Here is a 20,860-nt window from a genome sequence, read left to right as displayed (position 1 = left end):
TCTTATGAAAAAAAAACAACAAAAAAAGTTTATTTCAACCTTTGCAGTAGCTCAGGAGTGCATGTCTGAACTTTATTCACCTGTTTTGCAATTCGGAGAAACAAGTTGGCATTTTGTCTCTGATACAGCTAGAAAATCCAGTTTACAAATCATTTAAGTCTTCAAGTCTTGAAATCATTTTGGCTTAGCCCATTTTTTTTTTTCTGTAGTTGTAGTTCACATGTAAAATACCCTTGATTCTAAATATATTTTACAATAAATTAGATTTAAATAAATAAATAAATGAAAAAAAAAACATTCAGAAGTATGGGGTCAGTAAGTTTTTTTTTTTTTTTAAAGAAATTAAAACTTTTATTCAGCAAGGGTGCATTAAATTGATCAAAAGTCACAGTAAAAATGTATAATGTTACTAAAGATTTCTGTTTCAAATAAATGTTGCTCCTTTAAACTTTCTATTCATTAAAGAAGCCAGAAAAAAAAAGTCACAAAAAGTAAAGCACATTTTGTCTCCGACACAGCCAGAAAATCCAGTTTACAAATCATTCAAATCAAAAGACAGAGAAAAGAATCTTTCATCGACACATCACTTTCGGTGCATGCAGCGGAGAAATAATTTAAATAGCTTAGATGGAACAATGGTGCTCAAAGTGCTACCGTTCCCACAATAGGTCGATGTGCTCAAAGTGTCACTTTTTTTTTTTCACTTTCATGTGTACAAGTCAACATTCAAACACGGCAGTTGAAACGTTAAAACAAAATGAACAAACAAATCATATAAGAATCTGTGAATCCTGGATAAGCATTTTTGGTGCTTTGTTCCATTCAGACTATAAAATGGCTGAATGAAACTGAATTTAAACTGCTACTAACTTTCAGCAAGCCTGGTCTTGCACATTAAAAAAAAAAAAAAAGAAAAAAAAAAGAAAAGACAGTTGAGTAATACTTGAAGTCCAAGCAACTATTAAGTGCCATAGCTACTCAAGTTGCAACTGAATGTTATGACTAGTTCATGTTTATTTATCTACATACTGGGGTAATTACATCGAAACTTATCAAAATACTGTATGTCTAAAAGAGGCTCATTAGCCCTGGTCCGAGAGGTATGTGGTCATTTTGTCCAGACAGTCCCTCATTAAAAAAAAAAAAAAAAAAAAAAAAAAAAAAAAAAAACCTAACTATGTTTTATATTGAATAATACATTTCCCAGACTTGTTAAGCTACAACAAATATAAACATAGATTTTCTCTCTTTTAAAATGGCATGATCTGAAGTCCTACGTGAAGTAGGTAACACTGTTTGCTCTGCCCGTCCTAGGCCCATTCCCAAGTCACTTGGAGAGGGTCACATGACCCCTCTTGGCCTGGCAGTGTAAAAAGCGGAAAGTGCAGTCTTTCCTAGATAGAGTCGTTTACATCCTCATGGCTATTCCTATTGAAATCAAATGGAAATAAGATGTTTGGAAAGGCTGGAGAGGCTGAAAATATATACTAAAATAGCACATTAGGTCATAGGTGAAAGACTGAAGTAACCATGTCCAGCTGGTGCAGAGCATGACATAATTACAAGGTTTGGGCCAGTAAGGGTCTCTCATTATAGGGATGATTGTGTGGATCGGTGTCCGTCAACAGCAACCTCTCGCAGTTTTCATCCTTCGGAAACTTTCTAAGCCCTTTATTACGATGTCTCTGAATGGCTTTCCAGATACGACACAGCGCTCCTCCTCTATAGTGGGAAATAAATTAAATATTTTTTATTAATTGCAGACATTTTCTTAGAGACAACTTAGCTTGCAGAATAACTACAGGTGTACACTTCTGGGCAAAACAATGGGCCAAACTCTAAGCTTCTAATAGTCTCAACCACAAATTACTTGCAAGGAAATTAGCAAGAATTAGGCAAATGCATTCCTTGAAAAGCCATTTCTGTCTCGGAAAAGCATCAAAGACAGAACAAAGTTTTTGGCAGAATATGGGAAGTGTGATTCAGAGTGGTTCAGTGGAGCTGTGTGATGCACCAGAGCGGTGTCTGAAGATCTGGTGAGAAATACAATAATGAATGCATCTCCACCACAGATGTGTTATGATGTGGGGAGCCTTTTCAGCCACTGGTACTTGTGAAAAGTCAAGTAATGCTTTGGAGTATGAAAGAATACTGAAGAATGTGCTTCCCACAATTGAAAAGTAGTCTAAAGAGGAACGATCAGATGTTATTTTTCATCAAGAAAATGCTCCTGCCTACACTGCAAAGACAACCAAGAAGTGGCTTGAGAATAAGTCCAGATTTGAACCCCAAAAAGAATATTTGTTCTCTCATTAAACTCCAACTAACTGGGAGAATATTTTTAGCAACTCATGAACTGTTTGAAGCCATCAATATTGAGTGGAACATTGACTCATCTTCCTGTAAATAGTAGTGTGCAACTTTACCTACACAGCTTAAACATTTAAAGAAAACAAAAGGAAAAGTTATCCAGCACTAAATTATTTTATCTACAGTATTTGCTAAGTTTTTGCTAATTTACAGACCAGTGATTTGTGGTTAAAATGGTTTTAAAAAATGGTTGTGGTTAAAAAGTACTATTTTGGCTTGGCCCATTTTTTTTTTCTTTTTGTAGTTGTAGTTCCCATATATAAATGATGAATATAATATTTTTATAAAGTAAATATAAAGCTATATAAAGTGTAAATACCCTTAAAATGAAAATGTAAATGTAAGTGTAAAATGTAAATACCCTTGATTCTAAATATATTTTACAATAAATTAGATTTAAATAAATGAAAAAAAAAAACATTCAGAAGTTTAGGGTCAGTAAGATTTCTGTCTAAAGATTACTATGTTACTAAAGATTTCTGTTTCAAATAAATTTTGTTCCCTTAAACTTTCTATTCATTAAAGAATCCTGAAAATTTAAGCACCACAGTTTTCAACACTGATAATAAAAATAAATGTTTTTGATTTCTGAAGCATCATGTGACACTGAAGACTGGAGTAATGTCTGCTTAAAATTCAGCTTTGCCATTGCAGCAAAAAACAGTTGATTCAAATTGTAATAATTTTCCATAAAATGACTGCTTTTACTGTATTTTTCATCAAATAAATGCAGTCTTAGTGAACATACTTTGACTTCTTTCAAAAACACTCCAAACTTTTATACTGTTGTGTACATTAATAGTAGGAATATTTTATATTACAAATATTATTATAAATATCATATATAATTTAATCTATTTAATATTACTGTACTGTATTTATTCCATTATAAGTGGCTCACCTGACAAAGAAAATAGGAAGAGTATACGGTGTACACAATCAATCACTCACTTGGATGCTTACAAATTAAGCCCTCACCTAAGCCTCAGGCAGCGCAGGTCTTCTTTTGTTACATCGCAAAGAACGTCGTTGAGTGTAAAATCTTCTTCAACAAACTTGTCAGACACAGAGAGAAACCACAAGAACTTGGCATAAATCTTCAGTTTCTTTATTTATGGACAATTAAAAAGTGAGTCATTTTCTAATCGTGGGAAAGACACGATATAGACAGTTTAGTGTGATATGTTTCACCTTGTCTATGGTCTCAGAGTCGGCACCTTGCTCCTTCAGCCAGTCAGTGAGCTTCTTGTCAGGCTCAGGATGTGCGACAATGTGAAATATAGAGGGGGTTGAGGGCATCTCTGTTAAAGGCAAAGGGAAGATATAGGAATATTAAAACACAGATGCTAAGGTCTATCTAGGGCTGAAATGATTAGTCGACATTATCGACAAAAACTGTCGACAAATATTTTTGTTGTCGAGTAGTCTTTGATCTCATATGACCTAATGTAACAGCCTGCAACAATGTGATTTGACCAGTGTGGGGCTGTAGCGCCCTCCTGGATGCAATTCAAGAGAAGACGACACAGTGCTTCAGAGCAAAGGTGGCTGAACCTGAAGGTGCTGTACGGCGTTTGGATGAATATATTAATATATGCTGCGCTTTCCTCCCAATAACGAAATAAACACAACAAAAACTGACAGCGGTGAGAAAGCAGCAGTTAAGAAAGCATCTGATTACAGCAATGTGGATGCTTGCACAAGCTCTGTAGTTCGGTACTTCAGTAAAGTCCAGTCACATCATGTTTGTTTATATAGTACTTTATACAATAGATAGCTTTAAATCAAGCAGCTTTACAGTATAAAACATGAAAAACATCAGTGTCAGTGTCGCTTTCGGTTAGAATTACAACTTGATTTTAAAAAGCAGCTCTCCAGTGTTGAGCTAGCTAATGATAAAATCTTTTTATTAGTGGGGAAAAAATATTAATTTATTAAATTGATAGTTTGGTTTGTAGAGATCAAAGCTTGATCTAGCTCAGGACCGTTTTGCTTATCATAACCCTATAAGGTATTTTAAGATTATTTTGTTTCTTATCCATATGACTTATAAAAAGAGATGTTAGGCAATGATGTGTCATTCAGTTTCTTTTTCATATAGCTAATTAAATGGTGAATAATAGTTTCTCTGTCATCTCATTTTGTGTGCCAAATGAGTGACGTGACTCATTTGGTGAATAATAGTTTCTCTGTCGTCTCATTTTGTGTGCCAAATATTTATTGTTTTTATAAATTAATTGTATAATAATTGTAATTAAATAATATGATTTTTAAAAGCTGAAGTGATTACCTTTATTTATTTGTTAGTATATGTATAACTCAATATTTGAACTAATTGCAAAAGCTGAATTATCAGTAAATGTCTACTGATTAATCAGTGAAATAATCGACGATTAGTCGATTAACTGATTTAATAATCGTTAGATGAATCGATTATCAAAATAATCGTTTATTGCAGCCCTAGATCTATACAGTATAGACAGCATTTCAAGACTCACATTCACACTTTAAACTTAGTCACTTATTGGGCAGGTAGGTAGCAGACATTACGGCGGCTCACTAGTTTTCTTTTAACAGAACTTGTATTTGCTTTTTTCTATAATCTGGTTGTAAACAACTCTAAAGGTCAGAACAGGACACTGGAAATCAGATAAAGGTGAGCTGACACTTTCTCTATTACCTTAGTTGGCATACAGACATACATGAGATTTCAGTGTAAATAAAGACAGAGTGAATGGATTTTACGTAAGTCTAAATCAATAAATGTGTGTGATTTAGTTACACAGCTAACCTGCAGAAGGCTGTTGTCTGATCCTGATAAGCTCAATGTCGTGTACCCGCTGTTGGAGAGTTTGTCTCAGTACCTGCTGATATTCTCTCTCCTTCTGTACCAGTTCTTCAAGCAGCCTGAAGAGGGCGACATAACATTGAGATACATTTCAAAAGCATTATTAACACATTCTAGCCATCCTTCTCAGACTAAATCCAACAAGAAAAGACAGAACACATCTAATCATAAAACCATTAAAATATAAACAATGACCTGTGCTGTTTTTCATAAAAATACAAAGTAAAACAAGTAAAAAAAAAATTTAAAAAAAAAAAAATAAGTAAAACAAGTAAATAATAATTTGAATGAAAAATAATAGAATGTATTGCAAATATATTTAAAACATTGATTTACTGTATTATTCAGAAAAGTGTCAAGTGTCATCAAAAGTGAACAAGACATTTCTGTTTAAAGTAAATCCTGTTCTTTTGTACTTTTTATTTATCAATTATTCTTGAAAAATATTTAGCATGGTTTCCACAAAGATATTTATAAGCGGCATATTAAATGGTTTTTTAACATAGAATGGTTTCAGAAGGATCATGTGACACTGAAGACTGGAGTAATTGTGCTGAAAATTCAGCATTGCTACCACATGAATAAATTACATTTTAAAATCCATTAAAATAGTAATTGGTTATAATAAATCCTAATAATTTTATATTTCAGAATATTCATATTATTTCTGATTAAATAAAAAGACAGTATAAGAGAGAATAAGAGACTTCTTTCAAAAACATGTTCAAAAAATCTTACCAACCCAAACTGTTGAACTGTCATGTATATTTGTAGTAAATAATGTGAAATACAGATCCGTGACCGGGAACAAATATTTAATATTTAGTATTTTTAGTTACTATTTTGAGTATTTTTTTCCATTCACTCACCAATGGAGGGGGTGGCAAAAGAGTATTTTGTGTACGGTTTATATTTAACTGCCTTAAACAGAATGATGGTAAGTGTTTTTTTAAGGAATCATAGTGTGTACCTGCTGGTTTCCTGCTTGAGGCGTCCAATCTGGGCTCCCAGCGGGTGCTGTGGCCGCTGAGCCTCATGGGATATGACTGAACTGAGGGTGCTGACTCCAGACGTGAGCGCTTGATCTTCCTGGGTCGTACGTGCCACTGATCCAAAGTCCCCATCATCCTCTTCGTCAACTTCATCTGCGTCCTTATCTGCACCCTCACTTTCCGATGCAGGCCCGAAATGCGTCTGTAGCTCTAGAAGAGAGACAGATGCAAAATGAGTCGCACAGTTTCTTTGCACACAAGTCCTCTGGTTTCTTTTTTTCCTTCCCTCTCTCTTTCACACAGGCACACACACACACACACCTGGAATTAAAATGGTAACAGCTGCCTGTACAGCCCGTCTGATGATGTTGTCCATGGCAAACATCCAGTGTGGTTTAATGTGGTGGTTCCTCAACACTTTATTTACCTGAAACAAACAGTGATGAAAGAGGAATCTTAATCTCATCAATCTCAAACCAAACACAAGAGGGAGGCACTGATACACTAAGGATGCACAAGCAAGAGAAACTAACAAAATACAAATCTCCTTATCAGAGGAGAACAGACTCATCTATTGTTTTGAAGCAAAATTTGCTCCATAATGTTGATCGATGAGTAAAATCATGTATCTTCTCGCATTAGATTGCGCCGATATTTGACAATAAAATAAATGAAAGATTCAGTATAAAATAATAAATAGAGGCAAAATATGGCAGGATGCAGAAAAATAAATATAATATAGGTGTAAAATAAAAACTAAATAAATCAGGTCAACAACAACGAAATACGCTGAATAAGATCAATAAAAATATGCAATACACAAGCAGAGCTTAGAATAAATCATATAAAAGTTATTCTTAGTGACTTTGTGCATTGTTCATTAAAAATCATTCTTTAAAAATTAAATTAATTTAAAAAAGGGGATGTAACATGCGTAGATTTTTAAATGTTTTTAAAAGTTTCTTATGCTCACCAAGACTACATGTATTTTATCAAGATATAGTACTATTGAAAAATAATATTAAAATTAGAAACAACAGTTTTCTATAGGAATATATTTTAAAATTTCATTTATTCCTGTGATGTCAAAGCTGAATTTTCAGCATCATTACTCCAGTCTTCAGTGCGACATGATCCTTCAGAAATCATTAAAACAAACATATATTTTTCACCAAATAAACAAAATAAATTTTATAATATAATAAATATAATTTGCTGCTTAATATTTCTGTGAAAACCATGATTTATTTTTCAGCATTTATTTGAAATAAATTTTATAACATTATAAATGTCTTTAAATGTCACTTTTAATCAATTTAATGCATGCTTGCTGAATAAAAGTATTTATATATATATATACATACATCTTCCTGATGTCAAACTTACTAATGGTACTGCATGTCAAACATCTGTATTTAGGGTTTTAAAAATGAATATTGCAGCATAAATATGATTTTATCAATAGTGGATCATGCCTGGGTAGGAAACTGAGATTGTATATTGTACAGTAGCAATCGAGAACAATACTATTTATACTGCAGTCAACTCACAGAGTCCTGAAAACCAAACAGAACCAGCTGGATCTGGTTGATTGATGTGCTGTCGAAGTCCAGGTCCAGTTTGAGTTTTGAGATGGTCGTTGCCATGACACGTCGCTCTGGGCAACGTATAAAGTCCCGTAAGATGCAGATGATCTGTTTAATGTGGTCCACTGACAACTTCAGCTCCTCGTGACCCTAAAAGACAAGGACACAGTCCTCACTGTATGATTCAGATAGTCCATACACCACTAACACACACAATCAAATACCCAGGGATACATACCTGGATGTGGTTCTCCATGAGGTTGGATGTCACCTTATCCTGGTCCTCATTGAGGACCTTGTAGAGTATGGCACGTCTTTCACTGTCTTTCTTCAGCAGGAAGAGGCCAGAGTCGCTGTTCTCAGAGGAGGCTGGAGAGCTGCGGTCTTCTGCTGTAGAACTCTCATCTGGAACACTGAAACACACACATTTCACACTGATTCACTAAGAAAATATGAATCTAAACAGCTTCATGCAGATGTTACATTATGTACAATACAATATTGTTCAAAAGTCTGGAGTTGGTAGGACTTTTTCAGTGTTTCAGAAAGCTGTCTCTAATGCTCACCAAGGCTGCATTTATTTAATCAATAATACAGTAAAAAGAGTAATAGTGTGAAATATTATTACAATTTAAAATATCTGTTAATATACAAACACTAAAACAAAAATAAAATAAATAAATAAATTTATAACATTATATATAACATAAAACATAACAATAATATAATAAATACATTAAATAATAATATTTAATATATTTTAAAATGTAGTCAAATAACAATATTCAAAATAAAAACTCTTTTAATCACAATAAAATCAGTCTTCAGTGTCATATGATCCTTTAGAAATCATTCTAATATGCTGATTTGCTGCTTTACAAACATTTCTTATCAATGTTGAAAATGGTTGTGCTGTTATTTTTCAGGATTATTTGATGAACAAATTTCAAAAGAATATAATTTATTTGATGTAGAAATCTGCAGATACAGTATGGTAGTCATTCAGTTCCATGTTTTATCATCTGATGCCATCACTGTATCATGCACCTTTTTATATTTTATTTTTTTAAGGCAGCTATCAATAAAAAAAATAAAATCACAATCTCTGATTGGTTTTTACAAAACAAAACAAAACAAAACAAAACAAAAACAAATATTAAATTAAAGCAGAAAGGTGGTTTTATAAGGGATGTTTCGCTCATAGGTGATCTCTCATACTTGTTGAGCTTTTAAAGGTCAGTTTAGGCAAATTAACTAACTGTGAATTTAACCGTGTTAAACATTCAATTCACTTAAATGTCAGTGTTAACTTTAGCAGCCAAAGTATATATAAATCTGGAGTAATGATTAAAGGGATCATATGATGTTGCTAAAAAGAACATTATTTTGTGTATTTGGTGTAATGTAATGTGTTTATGCGGTTAAAGTTTCAAAAAACACACATTATTTTCCACATACTGAGAACCACTGACTTACACTTTTTTCTTTTTACACGTTGCAGTGCATGCGCGCCACGTAAACAAAACCATGTCGTCTGCATTTGTGATCGGAGGAAGAAAGAGGAAGGAAAACGACAAACAACAAGCGCTGCTCTACACTGCTCAAAACTCGCGTTTGAATCATCAGTGGTGAATTCTTTACATATGTGAACGTACTTACAGACTGTGAGTAAGAAGCGCTGGCATTGTCCGACAGTCCACTCCACATTAAAATGCAATTGCACACATCTGAATATTTGGGTTGATCTGTTCTGGAACGGTGTTGTAAATACAACTTAACCACTGATTTCTAGTTGTGTCCTCTTTTGGAAGACCAAACAAAGTAGTTCCGCTTTCACAACGAAACACACAGCGTCTCCACGACATGGCGGCGGCAACAGCGAGAGAATAAAAGGACCTTTATAAAGAATATCTCTTTGGATTTGAAACTTATGCAAATCTTCCCACATAGTGACATAGACATGTGGGGGCATATTTAAATGATGCGTTTTAGGTAGGCGTGGTTGACCTTTATAAAGAATATCTCTTTGGATTTGAAACTTTAGTCTTTGCGACTTTTCAGATCTTCTTTATGCACCAAGAGCTTGTAACACTCCAAAGAGAAAGGAAAAATTAAAATCGCATCATATGACCCCTTAAAAAAAACACATGATTTCATTTAGATAAAGAGGAAACGTGGTTTATGTTTGACAGCTCTGTGATTTGGTGTGTGTGCGTTGAAACCGAGGTGAAGAAGTGGTCTGTAAAGTGTTCATGGGATTATTTTATGAGCAACCAGAGAGTACCTGCTGTAAAAGGCATTATCTCATTACACACATGTACATACACCTGCCCAGAAACCAGGGCCCAGCACACCTGTCTCCTCATTCCACCGCGTTAATTAAACAGCGTTTCCAAGGAGTCAACTAGCTGTCAGGACAGGCCTCAGCGCTTCATGCCCAGGAAGTTGATTTACTGTTGGCCTGAGAGCTGAAGCGGCTGTGGATTCTCAAGCTCCGTAAACACAGTCACATCATTAACATTCCAGACGCTAATCCAACGCTCACATAAACACATACATATACACACTTTCAGCTATGGCTGACCAGCGCGTGACCTAAACTCGTCTGGACCGGTTAGCGAACCCTTGTTAGTCTTGATGATGGCTCTGTATTCACCTTAGTGCTCATCTTCTGAGCTCACCTGAGGAAGTTTGAGCTGGGTGGTTTGATGAGGTTCTCTGAGCTAGAGCGCTTTTTCTTCTCAAAGAACACGTCTTGTTTGGAGTCGCAGTCAGGAGACACGGAGCCCGGGTCACTGCTGCTGCTCCCTGCATACTCCTACTACAAAACAACTCGTAAGTAAACTAAAGGGAGGAGAACATAAATCCAAATGGCCATGTGTCTTTGAAAAAAATATGAATGGACACACACACACACACTCACACACACATACACACATACATACATACACAGGTCAAAAGTTTGGAAACATTACTATTTGTAACTTCTGCCAATACATACAGACATACAAATATCTGATATATATACACATTTATAATATATATACTTATATCATATTTCTGTGATGCAAAGCAAGTTTTAGGAGCGATGATCACATGACAGAACATCATATATATGTTTTATTTGGTAAATTAATTAATTTTACACATTTTAGGATTTTTATTACAATTCTACATATAAATTTTAGGGCAGTGCCAATTTTTTTTCTTTCTTTTTTTTTAATAAATATCAATACTTTTATTCAGCAAGGAGTGTTAAAGTGATAAACACCCCCACGTACGATCAGCTCCAAGAAAATATATTTTTAGAATATATGTTTTTTTTTATTTTGAAAAAAAAATGCCAGTAAAAAACCTTTTATTCATCAGACAGCAGAACGGGTTCCAACACCATAAATCATTGCCCCTACTGATCAGGCCAATGGATGTTACTTGTGACACTGACGGCTGGATCAGTAATTGCTGAAAAGTTTATGCGGTCACATGATAATGGAAAAATAGAAACCAAGTTGTAATCTATATTCAAAATATTACTTGTATTTTTGCATCAAGTCACTTTTGTAATGTTGCAAACTGTTTATAGTGAGATACAACAATACATACACCTTAAATAAATTTAGGGCTCTTAAATTATTTCCAGTAAATCATGGGTTTTAGGAAAATAAAAACAGCTAAATGTTCTAAAGACACATTTTGTTAATGCCTGTTCAGTATGATACTTAACTATATATATTTTCATCCCCAATTTAATTTAAACAGCCAAAATTGATAAAATTTAACAATCAAAAAATCAAAACTACCTTAATTCAAAGCCACAAATCAAATCAAACTTCTACAATTCAACTGTACAAACATTCCACGGTACACAGCGTAGGCAATTTTTACAGGCTAAGGGGTTAATTTAATATACTATATATTTCTATCACAATATATAATAGCACAATATGGTATCATTTTACAATAAGATTCGATTTGTTATTATTTGTCAATCACAACAGTGAATATGAACTAACAATGAAGAATACTTTTAAAGCATTAATTAAAGTAAATGTTAATTTCAACATTTACGAATACATTATTAAATTCAAAAGTTGTTCATATAATGGACCTGAGCTTACAAAAACTACCAATGAACAGTTTTATTAACTAATGTGAAGAAAGATGAATAAATACTGAAACAAATGTATTGTTCAACTAACAGGAAATAATGGAACCTTATTGTAAAGTGTTACCCACAATGTTACAGTTACTTTTTCTAACTCTTCCAAAAACCTTCCACAGTAAGTTAAAACACTGGAACCAAATTAATAGTAAACCACAGAGAAGAGAAAGCAAAACAAAAATCAAGAGAATGAAGAAAAAGATATGACACAATGAACCAATCAGAGCACACAGAGAGCATACACTCAACACCATCACCAGTAACCAGCAAAACACCAATGATTATGAGCTTATGGTCCTCAAGAACACACAAGGATACATAGATGGTGGATACAAACCTTGCCACACTGTTACACAAAGAATCCAAGCCAAAGCAGCCGATTGGATGGCATTAAGGAAGAAGGAGATATTGATATATTAATATTTAGCCTGTACTATAATGTCTAATATACAAAACTGGGAATACACCAGGCCTATAAAGCTATTTCTTTGCTCCAAATATATAGCGCATTGTCTCTGGAGACATCACATGTGTGTTCCAAATTATACCTGAACCTAAGAGGAGACTTGAATGTTGATTATAAACTACTATTCGAATGTTTAGGGTGGGTCAGTAAGATTTTTTTTAAAGAAATTAATACTTTTATTCAGCAAAGATGCATTAAATTAATCTAAAGTGACAGCAAATACATTTAAAATGTTACAAAAGATTTATATTTCAGTTCTTCTTTTGAACTTTCTATTCATCAAATAATCCCAAAAAAGTTTTATCACTGCATTCACAAAAATATTTGGCAGCACAACTGTTTCAATGTTAAATTTCTTGAGCAGCAAATAGGGATATGAGAATGATTTCAGAAGGATCATGTGACACTGAAAACTGGAGAAATTATGCTGATAATTCAGCTTTGCCATCACAGGAATACATTACATTTAAAAAAAAATAAAAAAGGTTATTTTAAATTCACAATATATCAGTTTTTACAGCATTTTTAGCCTTGGGGAGCATCAGAGACTTCTTTCAGAAACATTAAAAAACCTTAAAACTCCCCTTTTAAACTGAAGTGTAAGCATATAACTTCTATTTAATAATAATAATAATAATAATAATAATAATAATAATAATAATAATAATAATAATAATAATAATAGGTCATTAAGCCATTAGCTTAGCAACACACTAACATCAAACTACTGAACTATTCTGTGTAAAAGGCTATTTAGGTTGCATACTATGTATAGAGTTTTTCAAATCAGTCACTTATGAGGTTAAATGACAGTTTGGATAGCAGTAAGCAGCTCACTAGAAATTGGATCAGAGCTTGTCACTCACTAACATTCCTCTGACAATGTCAGAGAAATCGTGAACGTTTTCTGAAAAAGCAGAGTGCATGTTTGTGTGAAACACCACACCCTGAGAATGCTTTTCATGGACAGTGGGATAGCTGACATGTGCGGCTGGATGGAAATCATCTGTGAAGGTAGTGTGAGGCCTTATTGTTGATTTTCCCAGGTCCTGTTGTTCCTACTCATCTCTTGTGTAAGTTCAATCTGGACTGTAACTGGCCAGCTGAGGGCAGTTTGGACCTGTTGCGAGTATCCCAGACAGCAGCGAGATGCAGGCATGCTGAGTTATGAAGGGGGGGAGGGGTTGGCAGCTCTACGTGTTTGCCTGCGAAAAATGTTCTGTGCGCTCTCACAAGGCCCAAAATGCCTTACACACCATGGATGTGACCGGAAGGGTCAACCTAGGTCTCATTATTATCACAGCTGCAGAAAGCATGTTAGACTTGGTCAGAGACGTTACCTGAGGGTTTGAAAGCGATCTTGTTCTTTTTGCCTTTGATGTTTTGACGTAGGAATGGATCCTTGAGCAGGTCCCCGGCTGTTGCTCGTTTATTTGGGTCAGGCTCAAAGCAGGCAAGAATGAAGGATTTGGCCTCTGACGAAAGAGACTCTGGGATCTCTGGATGGATCTTAAACATGCCCACCTGGTACAAAGAGAACAGAAATGAATGGAGGAGATGATTTTGATTAATAGTCTGTTTAAAAAATACAAACAATACACAATATATTACAACAAATAATATAAAAAAAAAAATTGCATCTGTATATTAAAAAATACTCCCATAATCCATAATTTTATTCAGAAGATGTTTTTAAAAAGTATTTATAATACATTTTTAAAATAAATTCTATAAACATAAAAAATCTCATCATTTTCTTGGTTGGTTATATTCTGTATTTGCACCAAATACAAATTTTCTGCAAGAATTTATAGAGATTATATAAACAAAATGATCTCTATGAGCTACTTCAAACTGAGTCAGAGGTTTATATATATATATATATATATATATCTATATATATATATATATATATATATATATAATATATATATATATATATTATATATATATATATATATAATACACACATACACACACACACACATACATACATACTTATGTTATATAATACTTCAAAGACCCAAATAAATAAATAACACTTGTTAATATAATTATATCACTTTATTGATTTGTTATATTCCATATTTGCACCAAATCCAATATTTTCTGTAAAGAATGACATTATTAAATAAAAAAATAAAATGACTCACTCTCTATATATACACTCACTATTACATATATACACAAACACACACACACACACACACCCCCACACACATACATATATACAGTATATATATATATATATATATATATATATAATCAGTCTGCTAAATGCATAAATATAATTTTTTTTTCATATAGTAGACTCAAATAAATAAATATACATACAGGTGCATCTCAATAAATTAGAATGTCGTGGAAAAGTTCATTTATTTTAGTAATTCAACTCAAATTGTGAAACTTGTGTATTAAATAAATTAAATGCACACAGACTAAAGTAGTTTAACTCTTTGGTTCTTTTAATTGTGATGATTTTGGCTCACATTTAACAAAAACCCACCAATTCACAAATTAGAATATGGTGACATGCAAATCAATTAATCAACTCAAAACACCTGCAAAGGTTTCCCGAGCCTTCAAAATGGTTTCTCAGTTTGGTTCACTAGGCTACACAATCATGGGGAAGACTACTGATCTGACAGTTGTCCAGAAGACAATCATTGACACCCTTCACAAGGAGGGTAAGCCACAAACATTCATTGCCAAAGAAGCTGGCTGTTCACAGAGTGCTGTATCCAAGCATGTTAACAGAAAGTTGAGTGGAAGAAAAAAGTGTGGAAGAAAAAGATGCACAACCAACCGATAGAACCGCAGCCTTATGAGGATGTCAAGCAAAATCGATTCAAGAATTTGAGGTGAACTTCACAAGGAATGGACTGAGGCTGGGGTCAAGGCATCAAGAGCCACCACACACAGACGTGTCAAGGAATTTGGCCACAGTTGTCGTATTCCTCTTGTTAAGCCACTCCTGAACCACAGACAACGTCAGAGGCGTCTTACCTGGGCTAAGGAGAAGAAGAACTGGACTGTTGCCCAGTGGTCCAAAGTCCTCTTTCCAGATGAGAGCAAGTTTTGTATTTCATTTGGAAACCAAGGTCCTAGAGTCTGGAGGAAGGGTGGAGAAGCTCATAGCCCAAGTTGCTTGAAGTCCAATGTTAAGTTTCTACAGTCTGTGATGATTTGGGGTGCAATGTCATCTGCTGGTGTTGCTCCATTGTGTTTTTAAAAACCAAAGTCACTGCACCCGTTTACCAAGAAATTCTGGAGCACTTCATGCTTCCTTCTGCTGACCAGCTTTTTGAAGATGCTGATTTCATTTTCTGGCAGGATTTGGCACCTGCCCAGACTGCCAAAAGCACCAAAAGTTGGTTAAATGGACATGGTGTTGGTGTGCTTGACTGGCCAGCAATCTCACCAGACCTGAACCCCATAGAGAATCTATGGGGGTATTGTCAAGAGGAAAATAAGAAACAAGAGACCAAAAAATGCAGATGAGCTGAAGGCCACTGTCAAAGAAACCTGGGCTTCCATACCACCTCAGCAGTACCACAAACTGATCACCTCCATGCCACGCCGAATTGAGGCAGTAATTAAAGCAAAAGGAGCCCCTACCAAGTATTGAGTACATGTAGAGTAAATGAACATACTTTCCAGAAGGCCAGAAGAAAATGTTTTTTTTTTATTGGTCTTATGAAGTATTCTAATTTGCTGAGAATGTGAGCCAAAATCATCACAATTAAAAGAATCAAAGAATCACTACTTCAGTCTGTGTGCATTGCATTTATTTAATACATGAGTTTCACAATTTGAGTTGAATTACTGAAATAAATGAACTTTTCCACGACATTCTAATTTATTGAGATGCACCTGTATTTACTTTACTAATTTACACTTTTTTTAATCAAATCAAAATCTGCATTAATAGACTATTTTTATTTTTATTTTATTTATTTATTTTTTTTACATTTTAAAGAAAATATATTTATACCTTAAACATGGCAGCCTGTGGTTCTCCCAGCTCATGGAAAGGAGGTTTGCCTGTGGCCATCTCTATGATGGTGCAGCCCAGGGACCAGATATCAGCAGGTGCCCCGTAACCTCGAGGGCCTTTATCGATGATCTCAGGGGCCATATACTGTAACGTGCCTGGAGAGAGATTTACAGGGGAAAATCAAAACTTCATTAGATAAGAATGTGCTGTGACAGGATGTTACACAAAATAAAATAAATCAAGGAGAGAAGCTCAGAAGTGAAGATGACAGTGGAAGGCGAGGGGGAGGACAGATAAGCGCACCTGCTGTGATGCTTCAGCAGTCACTAATGAAACACAAACACACTCCTGTCTCAGATGCTATGCTAATCTAATTACTCACTCACAGGAGACATTCTCATGTTACCAGTGACCAGGACTCATAATCGCTTGACGCACTGGAAGGAACGCAGTCTCTTTTGTGTCAGGAAATAAAAGTTATCTAAGCCTTGGAGAGGTGAACCAGTCCACACCAGTGTATGGCTAATTTAGTCATTTTGCAAGGGTTTATGGATAAGGTATATGGTATATGGACAAGGGTTTTTAATATTCTAAAAAATATATATTTTTAAATATTTTATATTTTTTAATGATTAATCAATCTATTCATTATTTAACATTTTTTACACAATTTTCCCCTGAACCTTTCTCCATGAAACTCTTTGTAAACCCCTTATATAGAGCATTAATACACACTTTATAAATGTATCCTGCCAGCGTTTGGATGGAGGAGGTGCCTATACACTAAAAGGGGAGGAATGAAACTCCCTTAGATCCTGTTTGGTGGGGCTAATGATAGATCGAACTTTAACTAAGCCTAAAACTCCAAGACCACCAGGATGTATGATGCATGACACACAGCACAGGTCAAATGGAACAGCGAGATGGTCACACGGAGGGTGCATTTTCCAACTAACAAAAGACAATAAAAGTGAAACAAATACCAGTGAACGTCTCTGTGCAGGGATTGACTCCAGCCAGCCTCTTGGACGTGCCGAAGTCTGAGATTTTTAACACGCCACTGTAGGTGTTGACTAAGACATTGTCTCCCTGTGGAAGGATGAACGGTCAATAAACATTCACATTTTTGAGGGCACCCAAATATAGATCCAAAAGATTTATCATAGCTACCTTGATGTCCCGATGAACAATCTGGTTCTCATGCAAATAACGGAGTCCTTCCAAGATCTGCCGAGTGTAGAAGATTATGGTGGCTTCTTTCAGTGGACCCCACTTTGAACGCAACAATGCTGACAAACTTCCTGTAGAGGAAATATGATGACTATGAAGAACAAATCAAATTTAAAGTAGAAAAGAAATTCTTAATATTCTTCTATTAGAAACTACACATGTACCTCCAGGGACCTGTTCCATGAAGATCTTGATATATCCGTCCTCTGACACCGAGCCCAGGTACTGAACAATGTTCCTGTGTTTCAGGTACTTGTGGAGGGCTATTTCCTCATGCAGTGGTTGGGAATACCTGAATGTATCAGTGTTATTTTTAGTATTATTTAAATACTATTATAGTATTTATCCATATTTCAAATTAGCATTTATTTTTATATTTTAATTTTCATTTTAGTTTAAGCTTTAGTCATTTTGTTATGTGCTTTTGTCATTTGTTCTAGTTTTTGGGTCTATATATATACTGTAGACTGGTTATATACCGGTATATGTGTGTGTGTGTGTGTGTGTGTGTGTGTGTTAGTTTCACCTTTATTTGTATAGCACTTTATACAATTCTGGTTGTGTCAAAGCAGCTTTACAGTGTAAAACATGAAATAGTTTGTCAATGATGCAAGAAGACAATAACAGAGTTGTTTTTCCAGCTTATATATCATTTTTTCAGAATTATTGCATTATTAAATTATTAATTTAAATTCTTTTTGATATGGTGATAGATAACAAACATGCAACCTGAATGAATATTCGCTCAGAATTACATTACAAACGTAAAATGGTTTTGCTGCTTTAAAGGGACAGTTCACCCAAAAATGAATTCTCACTCTCATGTTGTTCCAAACCTGGAACAGAAGAAAATATATTTTGAAGAATGTTGGTGTCCTTACAACATTGTAGCCAAATGACTTACTGTATGAAAACCAAAAACTGAGACATTTCCAAAAATCTCTTTTTGTTTTATGCTCCACAGGAGAAGGAAAGTCATGCAGACATGAGGTTGAGTAAAATGGTAACAGAATTTTCATTTTTGGCTGAACTATCCTGTAAGAAGCTTGAAACAACATCCAGTACGCATCCATGCTGGTCTGCTGGTCAGATGAGTTGTCATAAGTATCTCACCTGCTGTCTCTCTCTGGGATCTCTTTGATGGCAATGCGCACCTGGTTACTCAGGTCTCTCCCTGCGTAGACCACTCCATAAGTTCCCCTACCTAAAACCACCCTGTCGCCATTCTCATTGTAGTCGTACTCGTACTGCAGAATGATTCAGGATTTAAGTACCCAAACCTCACAAATCCAAATATAACTAACTTTAGGTGAGTTTCTGAAGCTCTCACCTCAAGGGTGTCTCCTTCTCCCTCCCCCTCCAGCTCGACAGCATTTCCTGATCCATCAGTGATTAGCTCTTTCACCATGGAGCAGAATTCAAATAAGTGACAACCATCCATGCATCAGTAACTTCCATGAGTAGCAGAGTTTGAAACCTAATCGACTGACTTCAGGAACACTAACCTTCCACACTGTTCCTCTGTGGAGAAGTAGATCTGGAAGTCATCCGAGTTGTCATGGACATACAAAAAGCAGCAGCGCTCATCGAATTTTGAGATGCTAGAGAGTGGAAGAATACAAGATTTAGTTCATTTAAATGGAAGGATTGCTGCTGAAACAATGTGTGAGATGTTAGCAGTAGCATCGGATCTGCTAGTTTTTAGGCACAAAGTGAAGATGAATCTGGGTAAAGACTAGGGATGCACTAATAATAAAATTCTGCCATTTTCATGTTATGGCTGATTAATAGCCAATATTAAAATTTAAAATGATATACTATATTACCTATAAAGGTATAAAGGACACTAGAAATATGTTTTTAAATATTTTTACAAATATTACTCTTATAATTATATATAAAAAATTATAGTGTTATTAGTTTAGTACAATTAAATATACAATGTCGACCAATATGATAAAAAATAAATAAAATTGTTTGATACCAGTATCACACAAGTTGATGATATTGCCAGATAAGACTAATAGAACTAGTTCCTACTTTAATATTGTTTGTTTGTCTGTCTTGAATCAACATTCAGAAAAGAATTTCACTCTCACCTAATCCCTTTGATGGATGATGCTGTGAAGTTCCACTCATGTATTCCCTTCTGTAACCATGTCAGTTAGGAAGATTATATAATATACACAAAATAACATTATACGGCAGACATGATGTCATGTAAACCACTGACCGTCTCAGAAGGTGACACATGCCATATAGAAACATTCTTCTCTTCAGCTTCACTGTTAATGGACACGTACGAGGGCTGGTACACTTTAGTCGGCTCCAGAATCAACACCTGTATAATGGAAGAAGTGATGAGTCCATGAAATGCTGTTCAGTCAATACAGGTGTGAGGCGGTGTACTACCGGAAAACGCAGGCCGTTGGTGGTTCCTTGTGTGGCCTCCACAATAATGTCCATCCAGAAGTTGAGTCTCTCTCTTTGAGGAGAATGCTCAGTGTTCTGCTTCTTATAGTGCTGAATCAACTGAAGGTTTTGGACGACTGATCGCAGGTACCTCAAAGAGGAAATGAATGCGAGTTGCATTAATGCCGTTTTAACAATAAAAGTAGAAGAGGGAGCATGTGGCTAGATTCAAATTCCTATTTCCTGCATCACAACTGTTAGGCCACAGCTCTAAGTCTATTTCTTATAGTTTACATGCACAATACATCTGCAGAATATTTATTTTATATGTACCATATGGGTGGTTTAAGTTTAAAGAGTTTCTCTGCAGCCTGCACAGCTTTGGGGATGTCATTGGCCAGCATGCTGACAGTAAAGAACTGCCCCACGTCCCAGTAGTTATTCATCTTCTCCAGACTGCCTTTACGTCCGAGCAGACTGTTCAACCTCACACCTGAAAGAGAATGAGAGGGTGAGAAGGGGCAACCTGTGTCCTTTATGAAGTGAATGGTCTGAGAGCAACAGGAAACAGGAAGTGTGTTCCTCCTCACCGATCTTCCTGAGTTCTATGGAAGTCTCAAACTGCTGTCCGGACACTATAAGCAGCACTGCCAGATTAATGCCAGAATAGAGAGTGGGCTGCAACTCAAAGCCCTTTCTATACCTACAACACACATGCATGAATACAAAATAACTTTTTTTAATGTGATACTAGAGTATTCTGGGTGTTATAACAAATTTAAGTAATTTATGTAATA

At 35.0% G+C, this 20,860-nt stretch overlaps 1 protein-coding gene across 1 annotated transcript in view; it reads right to left on the bottom strand.

Moving 5' to 3' along the window:
• Positions 1 to 948: 948 nt before the first annotated feature.
• LOC109061838 (mitogen-activated protein kinase kinase kinase 15-like) overlaps positions 949 to 20,860 on the bottom strand; it is a 29,206-nt gene continuing 9,294 nt past the window's right edge. The window contains 23 exon segments of the mRNA XM_042714471.1: positions 949 to 1,722; positions 3,349 to 3,425; positions 3,562 to 3,671; positions 5,162 to 5,277; positions 6,189 to 6,420; positions 6,532 to 6,637; positions 7,761 to 7,946; positions 8,035 to 8,209; positions 10,478 to 10,640; positions 12,296 to 12,304; positions 13,765 to 13,948; positions 16,419 to 16,576; positions 17,405 to 17,510; positions 17,592 to 17,722; positions 17,816 to 17,943; positions 18,765 to 18,898; positions 18,982 to 19,068; positions 19,156 to 19,252; positions 19,751 to 19,800; positions 19,885 to 19,992; positions 20,064 to 20,214; positions 20,397 to 20,556; positions 20,654 to 20,766. Coding sequence (XP_042570405.1) covers positions 1,560 to 1,722; positions 3,349 to 3,425; positions 3,562 to 3,671; positions 5,162 to 5,277; positions 6,189 to 6,420; positions 6,532 to 6,637; positions 7,761 to 7,946; positions 8,035 to 8,209; positions 10,478 to 10,640; positions 12,296 to 12,304; positions 13,765 to 13,948; positions 16,419 to 16,576; positions 17,405 to 17,510; positions 17,592 to 17,722; positions 17,816 to 17,943; positions 18,765 to 18,898; positions 18,982 to 19,068; positions 19,156 to 19,252; positions 19,751 to 19,800; positions 19,885 to 19,992; positions 20,064 to 20,214; positions 20,397 to 20,556; positions 20,654 to 20,766 — 2,944 coding nt within the window. The 3' untranslated portion in view covers positions 949 to 1,559.

The sequence above is a fragment of the Cyprinus carpio genome, chromosome A24, assembly GCF_018340385.1.
Source record: "Cyprinus carpio isolate SPL01 chromosome A24, ASM1834038v1, whole genome shotgun sequence".
Classification (NCBI taxonomy): Eukaryota; Metazoa; Chordata; class Actinopteri; order Cypriniformes; family Cyprinidae; genus Cyprinus; species Cyprinus carpio.
Note: the sequence above shows the minus strand (reverse complement) of the source record. Positions and strands in the feature narration are given on the sequence as shown.